Source organism: Oryctolagus cuniculus, chromosome 6 (assembly GCF_964237555.1).
Source record: "Oryctolagus cuniculus chromosome 6, mOryCun1.1, whole genome shotgun sequence".
NCBI classification, from domain to species: Eukaryota; Metazoa; Chordata; class Mammalia; order Lagomorpha; family Leporidae; genus Oryctolagus; species Oryctolagus cuniculus.
In genome coordinates this window covers 25,552,188-25,565,286 of record NC_091437.1, presented here as the reverse complement: position 1 = coordinate 25,565,286, position 13,099 = coordinate 25,552,188, and the positions used below count along the sequence as shown (strand labels likewise).

General features: G+C 46.7%; 1 protein-coding gene across 27 annotated transcripts in view; it reads left to right on the top strand.

The window, feature by feature from the left end:
• The window catches only part of KLHL3 (kelch like family member 3), a 317,329-nt gene that overhangs the window by 198,821 nt on the left and 105,409 nt on the right, over positions 1-13,099 (top strand). For 4 of the 27 annotated variants that reach the window (XM_070076161.1, XM_070076162.1, XM_070076157.1 and 1 more), the window contains one exon: positions 99-293. The exons of the other annotated variants lie outside the window; for them this stretch is intronic. In XM_070076161.1, coding sequence (XP_069932262.1) covers positions 280-293 — 14 coding nt within the window. In that variant the 5' untranslated portion in view covers positions 99-279. The remainder of the gene's footprint in view (positions 1-98; positions 294-13,099) is intronic. 27 annotated transcript variants of the gene reach the window in all.

Genomic DNA, 13,099 nt, shown 5'->3' with positions numbered 1-13,099 from the left:
TGCGGGGGAGGGGGAGCAAGTGGGCTGCTGCTTTTAGCAGCTGAAAGGGCTGCAGGGAGCGCTGGGTAAGACATTTTCTGCCTCTGCTTCTGCGGTAGAAGCTGCCGTGAGTAAGTCAGAGGAAGGAGGATCGAGAGGGAGGAGGCTTCATTTGCAGCCATGCTGAATCACTGTTGCTGATCAGATCTCCCGCTGGTCTCCCGGGAGAACCAGGAACAGAGCCGGGATTCCTCGTACAGGCATAGTCCGTCGGCTGCCACCCCTGCTGGGCCTCGCACAATGGAGGGTGAAAGGTATGTGTGTATTAGTGGGGTGTGTGTGTAAGTGTGTGATTGCGGTGTAATCACTAGCTTTTGTGTTTGCATTGGCGAGGTCAGGTTGGAAGTTCTGGCCCAACTGATGGTTCCCTAAAAGCGGCAGAGTCAGAGCTGGGAACCCCCTCTCTAAAAACACTGTTTCCAGGGCTGGAGTCTCCGGAGCTGTGCCCTCCGTAAAGGCAGATCTCGGTGGGTTTGCTGGGTAGCGGGAGTGCTCAGAAAGAACGGACTTCCTGGCTGGTGTTTGGGAATAGTTTCAGCACGGGCTCAATCAGGATTGCCTTTCTCAGGCTGTTTGAAGGAGGCGTTTCCCTTTCCTGGCTACTTTCCTGGGTGCTGTTTCGTTGGTGGGCAGGTTTTGGATGTCATAGCAGGATTGGCCTGGCATGAAACACTTGGATTTTCATGCTGAAGTGCTCAGATCTTCAGCAGACATGCCCTGCTGTTGGCTTTACTGAGAGAGAGAGGGAGAGGGGGAGAGTGTGTGTGTATGCGCACGCGCCTCTGTATACACTCATGTTCGGGGAAGACAGGGAGAAACACAGTCACATGACACTTGCTGTGAACCGAGTGTCGTTTGTATTGAGAAGTTTATGAGCGATGCTGTACGAGCTGCCCTTTAGAGCAACTCCTGCTTCTTCCGTGAGGGGTCTATTGTGAAACAGGAATCAACAGAAGGGATTTAAGTACCTTTGTCAGACGGGAACTCTTTTGCAAGGGTTTATTTCCTGGCAGGCACATGCATATGAATTTTCAAAGGATGATCCGAGGGTGTGAGCCTTCTGTCATGGAGGTGACAAGTACAGTGTGGGGGCCGGTCCTTTTCCTTGGTTGGGACTGAAACTCTCCTGAGTGGCAGCCTGTCTATTCTGGGGTCTCTCCCTCCAGGAGAGAAGACTGCAGGGAGGGGCCAGGCGGCGGCAGTGCACTGCTGAGGGTAAGGCTGCAGCTGTGAGTTGTGAGTTCGATGTTGGTTAAGTGATAACAGGCACAAATAAATCAACGCTTTTTGGAGAGCGCCATGAGCATTTTTTGTACACTGGTTGTCCTCATCTCTGCGTCTCTTGGGGGCATGGTGAAATCATTAAACATCTCTAGATCACATGAGAAGTGGTGTGCTTGTTGGGTGTCAGCTTGTCGTCCTGTTTGAGGGGGTCGCGAGCTTTTTGGTATGACTCCCATAAGAAGAGTGGGATTTTTCAGGGTAAGTGTGCTTTTGGCACAGCCTATTTCTAGGTGCTGTTGGCAGTTGGAGCTTAGTATTGAACTCCATGTGTCCTTCTGGGCAGCAGAACATCTGAAGTTATATTTCCTAGGCTTAGGGTGGAGGTGCAGAGTGTCCCCATCTTCTCCTATTAGTCTGGTAGCTAGTGGAGGGCAGAGATGATGTGATAGAGGCATGGAGATTCTAGATTAAGGCTCTTTACTTGACCTGAGGAATATTGGGGCAGCTGACGAAGCAGTTTGGACACTATGTTCCCCACAGTCTGTGATTAGAAATATAATGAGTCCCTGCCCCCAAGGAACTCTGTTCATTTTCAGCACCTTGGTGCCTCTCAGGTGGAATGGCTGATGTCTGTGGCTTTCGAACACCTGCCTGATTGTGATCTTTTGCTTTTCCTTTGCTGGAGACAGAGAGCAGACAAGAAATCCAAACCGAGAGGCTTCCAATGTTTACCAGGTGACCTGGATCATCACCCTTTGTCCTTTTCCAAGTCCAACTTAGATGCCAAGCATTTAAGTCTTCTGAAGCCTGGTTCCTATCCTATTTTTTTTTTTTTTTTGACAGGTAGAGTTATAGACAGTGAGAGAGAGAGGCAGAGAGAAAGGTCTTCCTTCCATTGGTTCACTCCCCCAAATGGCCGCCACAGCCGGTGCTGCGCCGATCTGAAGCCAGGAGCCAAGTGCTTCTTCCTGGTCTCCCATGGGGTGCAGGGCCCAAGCACTTGGGCCATCCTCTACTGCACTCCCGGGCCACAGCAGAGAGCTGGACTGGAAGAGGAGCAACCGGGACTAGAACTCGGCGCCCATATGGGATGCTGGTGCCGCAAGGTGGAGGACTAACCAAGTGAGCCACGGCGCCGGCCCCGACTGGTTCTTATCCTCATCCCCACAGCTCACTCAGATGCTCACCAAGAGTTCTTCTGAGCTTTTTAAATTTTATTTATTTATTTATTTTTTATTTTTTGACAGGCAGAGTGGTGAGAGAGAGAGACAGAGAGAAACGTCTTCCTTTGCCGTTGGTTCACCCCCAATGGCAGCTGCGGCTGGTGCTGCGGCCGGCGCACCGCTCTGATCTGATGGCAGGAGCCAGGTACTTATCCTGGTCTCCCATGGGGTGCAGGGCCCAAGGTCTCGGGCCATCCTCTACTGCACTCCCTGGCCACGGCAGAGAGCTGGCCTGGAAGAGGGGCAACCGGGACAGAATCCGGCACCCCGACCGGGACTAGAACCCGGTGTGCTGGCGCCGCAAGGCGGAGGATTAGCTTAGTGAGCCGCGGCGCCGGCCTGAGCTTTTTCTTGGTCACCCTTCCTGTGTATTATTCCACCCAACCCCAGATCCTTTGCTCCCACAATTGCTTTGCCTGATGCCTTTCCCTTCCTCATATTCAAAAGTATCTATCTATCAAGATTGTTTTAAAAGTTTACTTTGTCTTAGAAACTTCAACTTTGATAGTTCCTGCTGATGTCCTTCTGACTTTTTAAAAAAGATTTATTTATTTTATTTGAAAGAGTTACACAGAGAGAGGAAAGACAGAGAGACAAAGAGAGAGAGATAGAGACAGAGAGAGAGAGAGAGAGAAGTCTTCCATCCGTTGGTTTCACTCCCCAAATGGCCGCAGTGGCCGGAGCTGTGCTGATCCGAAGCAAGGAGCCAGGAGTTTCTTCTGGGTCTCCCACGTGGGTGCAGGGGCCCAAGGACTTGGGCCATCTTCCACTGCTTTCCCAGGCCATAGTAGAGAGCTGGATCAGAAGTGGAGCAGCTGGGTCTTGAACCGGCTCCCATATGGGATGCCGGCGCTTTAGGCTAGGGCATTAACCCACCGCGCCACAGCGCTGGCCCCGTCCTTCTGACTTTTAATACCTCTAGTTGGTAAATCATAGCTGGATACTGAATATTGAGCCTACCAGATCTTTTTGTACTTAAAAGTCCCCCGACTTAGAGACAGGTCCTCAAGGGCAGCTTGTACTTCTGAATATTCCTATGTGGCTGCTAAAGCTACTGGTGCTGGGTAATTATTTGCTGGTTAACTGGTAACTTCTTTGAGAAGCTCTGAGCTAAAAAGATGGTTGGCGAGAGAAGAGACTGAAACCTTTAGTCAACAGGTTCATCCTTGTGTGTTAGCCTTGTTTTCTCAGCATGGGTAATTGGTCTCATGGAATGCTTTGAGGTAGGAGGAGAACAGAGGGAAGTAGCTGTGCTTTATGAGTTCCCTGGAAACCGAGGGCCAGAGACGTCAATGGACTGCCCTGGGATCACATGTCCAACCTCAGAGACTGGAGAGATCCTGAATTTGGTGCTTGTTCCACATTTAACCTGCTGAAGCTTAATTGGGGCTATTTTTAAGCATTCAAAATTTTCAGCCAAGAGATTTCTAATGAACAATTTTATTTCTTTGCCATGAGGGCATGAAAATGCCTTTTATCTTGAATGGCTATTAATTAAAAACATGGACTTTGGAGTAATATAGATCTAGTAGTGAATCTACTTCATAAACCTGATGACCTTGAGTGTGTCACATTCTTTCTTATGTAGAGGGAACAATAACAGTATTCATACTCCGTAGAGTTGTTGTGAAGATTAAATGAGATAGTATGTGCAAAACACCTAGGAAAGCTTTTTTGGCGTGGTGAGTACCCAGGAGATGGCAGCTGCTGTTACCACTGGTGAACGTGTGTTGCTGTGTTGTACCCTGTTTCTCCCTGCTGGGCTACTCACCAAGGTGTATGTTAGGGCATTCCTGTATTCATCATCTGAAGCAGATGATGTGGGACCATTCCCATGAAGAAGACTAGAGAGGACTTCTCAGACCATCATGGTGCTTCTTCCCTAAATTGTGCTTCCCTGAGCTTGGCATTTACTCTTTTCGGTTGCACCAAGATCTACCTTAATCTTCCTTTTTATAGATGTCCTGTGGCTTCTGGATGCTTTAGTGGATGGATCCATGAGCTGGATACACCTTTATTGAGGACAAAATTTTAAGAAGAACCCATGAATTTGTGCTCACCCTGTTGCATCCCCCATGCTCTCTGGTTCTTTGCTGGACCTTCTGATGCTACCTTTTCCCCAGCTCCTTCCATATGAGAATCACTGTGTCTAGATCAGTCAGAGGATGATCCCTTTGCCTTTTGTTTTACAATGGAAGAAGATCTCTGGTTCTTAGTTGCAATAGTGATAAGTTGTATGTGTGTGTGTAGAGCAAATGGACAGTGATAATAGCAGTTGCCCTTGCTGTTGGAATTTTATTTCAGTTCTGGAAATCAGTTTTGTGGATGAATTAAAATAGATTTCCCAGTTATATGACTAGTCAAATTCACAGAGACAGAAAGTAACATCATTTCCAGGGGCTAAAGGAAGGGAGGAATGGGGAGTTATTATTGACTGGGGATGGAGCTTCAGTTTGGGCAGATGCAAAAGTTCTGGACATGGATGGTGGTAATGCTTGCACACCAGCATGCATATCCCTAATGCTAGTGAACTGCACATTTAAAAATGATATATTTTATGTTACATATATTTTACCGTAATAGTAAGAAAAATCCCAGACACTGGCAGATCTGGAAGAGGCATAGAGATTCACAACTTTTGGAAGAAGCATCTGTTATAAAAAGGACAGTTGTCCATTTTTGGTGGAATTGTGGTTGCTTTCTCATGACAATCATAGTAATGCCTCTGTTTGAGTTGGGCCCCATGTGCCCCGCTTTATGCTGTGAATTTGTATGAGCTGTGTTCAGAGAATGACTCTTCCTGGTTCTCACTCAGGAGAGCCTGCTTCTGCTGCTAGTCTGTGGACCGCTTCTGGGCCAGAGGAACTCATCTAGTTATCCTTGAGCCAGGGACAACAGCTAGATGATACTTTCTGGAGAGAAATGACTTAGAAAGCCAACTCACCCTACATGCTGAGTTTGACAGTGCCAGTGCCACGTAAAATCCTGGCAAGACCAAGGACAGAGCAAGTGTTGAGTTTTTTCCTATTCCCATTGGCAAGTCACTTTGTCCCCACCCACTCTTCCCTAGTCACGGGTAGAAGCTTTTGGGCATCACTGCTGCCTGAAGCAGATGTGCATGCATTTCATCCATGCTAATTGAAACCAAATTTTCCATTTTGGAAATACTTTTTGGCAAAGTAAGATTTTCAGCTGCAAAAACAAAGTTAGTGAAAGAAATCTGTTGATTTCCTCACTCCCCGATTTGAGGTTTTAGGATTTTTATTTTTGCTAAGTTTTATATTGTTAAAAATGATCTAGACAAGAAACTTTGTGTAAGTTATTTTCAAAAAAGATTTATTTATTTTATTTGAAAGGCAGAGTTACAGAGAGAGAAAGGGAGAGAGAGAGAGAGAGAGAGAGAGAGAGAGAAAGAGAGAGAGAGAAAGAGATCTTCCATCCACTGGTTCACTCCTCAAATGGCTGCAATGGCTGGAGCTGCACTACCCTGAAGCCAGGAGCCAGGAGCTTCCTTCTGGATCTCCCAGGTGGGTGCTGGGACCCAAGGATTTGGGCCATCTTCTACTGCTACTTCCCCAGGCACATTAGCAGGGAGCTGGATTGGAAGTGAAACAGCCATGGCTTGAACTGGTGTGCATACAGTATGCTGACTCTGCAGGCAGCAGCTTTACCTGCTACACCACAGCTGTGACCCCTTGCTAAGTTTCCTAAAGCAAGTGCTTTGTTTGATGAAATTTGCCATTGTAGAACTGACCTATTTTTTCCCCCAGTTTCTGGATGAACCCTGACTTCCTGTCTTTCCCCCAAATGAGTCTGGCATCAGTACAAGGGCTAGACTGAACCCCTCACCCCAGCCCTCGTTGGAAACATTGAGGAGGGAAAGTTGAGGGGTCCAAGGCATAATTATGTTAATGAGGAGTGAGGAAAGATGCAGTAGTCCTGTCTCATTTACTTACCCAGCTGTTGATTAATTCACTCAAAAATGCCTTATTGGGCACCTAATCCTGTGATGGAGGCTAATAATACAGAGGGAGCTTTGTGGTACAGGTGTGCTAGAGACAGTGTTCACCCACTTATAAAGTGCTTGTTAAATGCAGCCATTATTTAAAATAAAATTACATAGCATAAATGTGTTACCAAACAAATGGAATATATACTCAAAACTCCTTACTTCCTAATTATTTTACTATTATCTCAGCCTTTGAAGCTCTGTTGTGTCCTTTTTTTTTGACAGGCAGATAGAACAGTGAGAGAGAGAGACAGAGAGAAAGGTCTTCCTTTGCCGTTGGTTCACTCTCCAGTGGCCGCCGCGGCCGGTGCGCTGCGGCCGGTGCATCGCGCTGATCCGAAGCCAGGAGACAGGTACTTCTCCTGGTCTCCCATGTGGGTGCAGGGCCCAAGCACTTGGGCCATCCTCCACTGTACTTCTGGGCCGTAGCAGAGAGCTGGCCTGGAAGAGGGGCAACTGGGACAGAATCCGGTGCCCCGACTGGAACTAGAACCTGGTGTGCCGGCGCTGCAGGCGGAGGATTAGCCTATTGAGCCGTGGCACCGGCCCTGTTGTGTCTTATAATAGAAATACTATGCAGTGATATAATGGTGTGCTGCTGTACATTTCTTCCCAAATCCCTTGTTCAGTGGTATTGCATTGGCAGCTTGAAATCTGCCATGGTGGGAGTATTTGCACCATGAAAATTGGCAAATGGCAGGCCGGCGCCGCGGCTCACTAGGCTAATCCTCCGCCTAGCGGCGCCGGCACACCGGGTTCTAGTCCCGGTCGGGGCGCCGGATTCTGTCCCGGTTGCCCCTCTTCCAGGCCAGCTCTCTGCTATGGCCAGGGAGTGCAGTGGAGGATGGCCCAGGTGCTTGGGCCCTGCACCCCATGGGAGACCAGGAAAAGCACCTGGCTCCTGGCTCCTGCCATCGGATCAGCGCGGTGCGCCGGCCGCGGTGGCCATTGGAGGGTGAACCAACGGCAAAGGAAGACCTTTCTCTCTGTCTCTCTCTCTCACTGTCCACTCTGCCTGTCAAAAAATAATAATAAAAAAAAAAGAAAAAAAAAAAAAGAAAATTGGCAAATGGCAAATGTTACAAGTCAGGGATCCTGGAGGGCCAGCGCCGTGGCTCACTTGGTTAATCTTCCACCTGCAGCGCTGGCACACCAGGTTCTAGTCCCAATTGGGGTGCCAGGTTCTAGTCCTGGTTGCTCCTCTTCCAGTCCAGCTCTCTGCACCCGCATGGGAGACCAGGAAGAAGCACCTGGCTCCTGGCTTTGGATCGGCGTAGCTCCGGCGGTAGCGGCTATTTGGGGGGTGAACCAACGGAAGGAATACCTTTCTCTGTCTCTCTCATTGTCTGTCAAATAAATTAAAAAAAAGAACTGAAAACAAAAAAAAAAAACAAGTCAGGGATCCCTTTTCCCTAGCCAAGTGTTGAATATATATATATGTATATATATATATAGATTTATTTATTTATTTGAGAGAGAGAGAGAGAGGTCTTCCATCTGCTGGTTCACTCTCCAGTTGTCCACAATGGCTGGAGCTGTGCCTATCTGAAGCCAGGAGCCAGGAGCTGCTTCTGGTCTCCCACATGGGAGACGGTGGCTTTACCTACTATGCTGTAGCACTGGCCCTAAATCATTGAATCTTTATCAGCACATGCTGTTAGGGGATTGATAAGTAAGAGGTAATCACAGTGCAGTAGAGAGGGAAACACAAAGTTCTGTGTGAACATAGAAGAGGCTTAATCTAGATGGTAGGTGGTGGAGACTAACAGGGAAAGCCTCCAGGGAGAGGCTTGAAAAGCTGATAGGAGCTAGCTAGAGGTAGCTAGATAGAAACACCTAGTGTATTTAAGCAGTGTTAAATATCTTCATACTATGGAAATGAGAGATCTTCATGGCAATGATGGGATTATGAAAGGCCAGTTGAGTAAATCTTAGAGATTTACTCTGGACGCGTGAGAAGTCTGTCATGTAGAATATGCCTTGAGCACATTGACTTTATGGAAAGGTCATTGTGGAGTCTGGGAGAAGGTTATTGTAATGATCTTAGCAAGAGATCATGTTAGCCTGGAAAGAGATTGTGGCAATAGTGAATGGGTTGCAGAGATATTAAAGGATATGGGATTGATAGACTTTATGGCTGTATGTGAGGAATATGAGAGAGGGAAGAAGATACTGAGGATGGCACCCTGGCTCCTGGCTTGGATGGATGATTGGGTGACTGCTTATGCCTCTGAGATAGAGAATATGGAAAGAAAAGCAGGCTTGAGGGAGGGTAGAGAACACCAGTTTTGGATGTGAGTTACCTATGTAAAATCTAAGTGGGAAATCAAATAGATGTTGGGTATGTGGCTCTGGAATTTAGAGGATAGTAGGAAAAAAAGGTTTTGAGAGGTATGTGCTGTGACAAGACAGCCCAATAGGCTTATACATTTTTATTTATAGCACTTGTTATTAATAGTTTATATATAATTATTTATAGTTTAACCCTGCAAGCCAACTCTGTCTTCATTAAAAGAAATTGCCTGGACAGGGGCAGAGGTTTGGTCAGACTGTCCTATTCTGTTGTGCTGTCTAACACTTGTAAGAACAAGTATTTTCAGATCAGAGTCCACTGATAACAAAAATGAGGGACTGCTGTGTCCATAGGGCTGTGCTGGGCAGGCTGAGCTATACAGAATCCTTGGTTCTGTTGTCCTTGCCTTCCAGGTATATTGAGTCTAGTGTGAGGGGAATTGGTGGTTAGATTTGTACCGTGAAGTAGTAATCAAACATACGGCGGTTTTCTATGTACCAGTTGAGTTATAGGCCAGAAATACCTTAGGAATTTAGGAAAGGAAGAAATCACTTGGGACTAAAGTGTTTAGAAGGCTTCATAATCTTTTTTTTTTTTTTAAAGAACTATTTTATTTATTTGAAAGAGTTACAGAGAGAAAAGTAGAGCTGGAGAGAGAGAGGTCTTCCATCCACTGGTACACTCCCTAAATGACCGCAACAGTCAGAGCTGAACTGATCTGAAGCCAGGAGCCAGGAACTTCTTCCGGGTCTCCCACATGGGTGCAGGAGCCTAAGGACTTGGACCAATCTTCTGCTGCTTTCCCAAGCCATAGCAGAGAGCTGGATCAGAAATAGAATAGCCGGGACTTGAACCGGTGCCCACATGGGATGCCGGTGCTGCAGGTTGGGGCTTTGACCTTCTGCGCCACAGCGCCGGCCCCAAGGGCTTCATGGTCCTAATAACGATTAACTGGTTCGTGAAGCTGGCGTTGAGGTGTAATGAGTTAAGCCACTGCCTGTGATGCTGACATCCTGTATAGGTGACGATTTGAGTCCCCACTGCTCCACTTCCAATCCAGTCTCCTGCTGATTCACCTGGGTAAATAGCAGCAGGTGACCCATGTCCTTGAGCCCCTGCACCCATGTGGGAGACCCAGGTGAAGCCGTGACTTCTTGCATCAGCCTTGGCCAGGTGAAGCTCCTGGCTTCAGTTTGGCCAAGCCCCAGCTGTCGAGGCCATTTGGGGGATGGATGATCTCTCTCTCTCTCTCTCTCTCTCTCTCTCTCTTGCTCCCTCTACCTCTTCTCTCTATAGACTCTTGGAAATAAATAAAATAAATCTTTTAAAAAATTAACTGGTTCTTGAAGAACAGGTGCTTAGATTATGATACAGGGAAAAGGAAGGGAAATCTTATGTAGAGGACGGTGCACCTGCTTGGTGCCTGAGAGGTACTCAGTAAATACTTGAATGAAGGTAAGGCTGGCATTTTGGTTCAGTTCAAGTCAAAGAGGTTGATACCTTTTCAGATTTTTAGCTATTGAGTCCGTTGAAAGGAAGTCTTATGTGAACATCCAATACACAGAGCAAATGGAAGCAGAGGGCTCTGCCTGAACCTCCAGCTCATAACCTTATAGCCCCTTGGGCAGTGAACATCAAAAGACATGATTAGAGTGACCTTTCAGAAGAATTGGTCTGGCAATGGTGTACAGGAAGCCATTGGAGGGAGAGCTTCTAGAATGTGGAACTGCAGGTGAGAGGCTATTTCTAATACTCTAAGCCTAGGCAGAAAGCCTAAGAAAGCAGGGCCAGCTATATGTAGCTTTCTTAGGGCTATGAGGATTGACTGTCTCACATATATGACTTCTTAAATGGTGTCATTGGGCATCTGAGAGTGCAGGAAGTATGTCTGAGCCACTTCTTTTTTTATTTTATTTTTTAATTTTTAAAAGATTTATTTATTTGAGAGGTAGAGTTACAGACAGTGAGAGGGAGAGACAGAGAGAAAGATCTTCCGTCCGCTGGTTCACTCCCCAAATGGCTGCAATAGCCGGAGCTGCACCTATTGGAAGCCAGGAGCCAGAAGCTTCTTCTGGGTCTTCCACACGGGTGTAGGGGCCCAAAGACTTGGGCCGTCTTCTACTGCTTTCCCAGGCCATAGCAGAGAGCTGGATGGGAAAAGGAGCAGCCGGGAGCAGAACCAGCACCCATATGGGATGTTGGTGCTGCAGGCGGAGGATTAACCTACTACACCACTGTGCCGGTCCCCTTTTTTTATTTTTTTGAAATTGATTTTTCCCCCCTAAGAAACTTTTTACTTAAGGAATACAGACTTAATGCGTTTCACAAATGCAACTTGAGGAATATAGTGATTCTTGCCACCATAACTTTCTTCCCTTCCACTCTCCCACCCCTCCTCCTCCTCCCTCTCCCATTCCGAGTCCCATTCTCCATTAAGATCCATTTTCGATTAACTTTATATACAGACAACTAACTCTATACTAAGTAAAGAGTTCAACAATTTGCACAGAAAAAAACCCCAAAAAACAACAGAAAACTGTTCCTCAACAGTTGAGACAAGGGCTGTACAAAGTCATTGCATCTTGAAGTTAATTTCACTTTTTTTTTTTTTAAGATTTATTTATTTTATTTGAAAGATTTACACAGAGAGAGGACAGGCAGAGTGAGGTCTCCCATCCGCTGGTTCACTCCCCAGTTGGCTGCAACGGCTGGAGCTGTGCCAATCCAAAGCCAGGAGCCAGGAGCCTCTTCTGGGTCTCCCATGTGGGTGCAGGAGCCCAAGGACTTGGGCCATCTTCTACTGTTTTCCCAGGCCATAGCAGAGAACTGGATTGGAAGAGCTGGGACTCAAACCAGCACCTATATGGGATGCCAGCATTGCACCAAGCACTGCACCCACCCACCAACCCACCCCCCCCCTTTTTTTTTTTTAGAAACTTCATTAACTTTAAAGAAGCACTCAAGAATGATATGTCTTTTGGGAGCACTTAGACATAGCTATAATGCAGATCTTTGAGGACAGAAGTCCTGCATGAGAAGTTAGTACACAGTGACTCTTTTTGTTAATTTAAGAATTAACACTCTTATAGGCTAAGGAAGCCTTTTGAATCCACAAACTCTGTCAGTATTTAGAAAAAACCATAAGCAAAGTGGAAGTTCTCTCTTCCCTTCAGAGAAAAGTATCTCCTTCTTTGATGATCACTTCTTTCCACTGGGGTCTCACCCACCAAGATCCTTCATGTAGGACATTTTTTGCCTCAATGTCTTGGATTTCCAAGACTGAAATTGAGCCACTTCTGACACTCTGTGGGCTGTTGAAGGGTTGTTGGCCTTTTTGCCTTTTAGGCTAGAGGAATCACACTAGTACTAGTATAGATTCTTACAAATATGCTTATTGGTATCAGGACGGGGTGTACAATTAAATCATTCAGCCAAATGTCTAGTGACTTTAAAAAATTAACTAGTTTGGGGCTGGTGCTGTGGCACAGCGGGTAAAGCCACTGCCTGCAGTGCTGGCATCCCATATGGGTGCTGGTTCGAGTCCCGGCTGCTCCACTTCCAATCCAGCTCTCTGCTATGGCCTGGGAAAGCAGTAGAAGATGGCCCAAGTCCTTGGGCCCCTGCTTCCACATGGGAGACCTGAAAAGAGGCTCCTGGCTCCTGACTTTGGATTGGCATAGCTCCGGCAGTTGCAGCCAATTGAGGAGTGAACCAGTGTATGGGAGACCCCTCCCTCCCTCCCTCCCTCTCTCTGTGTAACTCTGACTTTCAAATAAATAAATAAATCATTTAAAAAATTGACTAGTTTGATTTGATGTATTTTAATTTCATTGCAGCTGATGTGAAAAATGGCTTAGATAACCATTTCTGCTTTCTGTAGCAAAGAGTGAGGATTCTACTTGGTCTGTGTAGTCTTACTGCATCTATCATTGGTGACCCATTTGTTTATCTGAACTGTAGCTTAGTTTGAATGTTGCTAGGATTGTGGACATCAGGGTAGAGAGGAAGGCTCCTTTGTTCCTCAGCCAGAGCGTAGGGTCTGAGGGGAGGGCATATGTGCGTTAACGTGGGTTGTGGCGAGAATTCGGTAGGATGCATGCTTCTTGCTAGGTCATGAAACCCTGAAGTCTGAATCACCTCAGTTGGCCTGCGAAGGGCTTCCTAAAGCCGGACTTGGCTTTATGGGCCCTGGAGCCAGTTTTTGCTCTGGAGAAATCTTTGAGCTTAGAGTAAGTGCATTTATGGATAGAAAACATTTTGTAACTGAATGTGCCTAGAGAACTGGGGTACATGTGTGTGATTTTGGCTAGG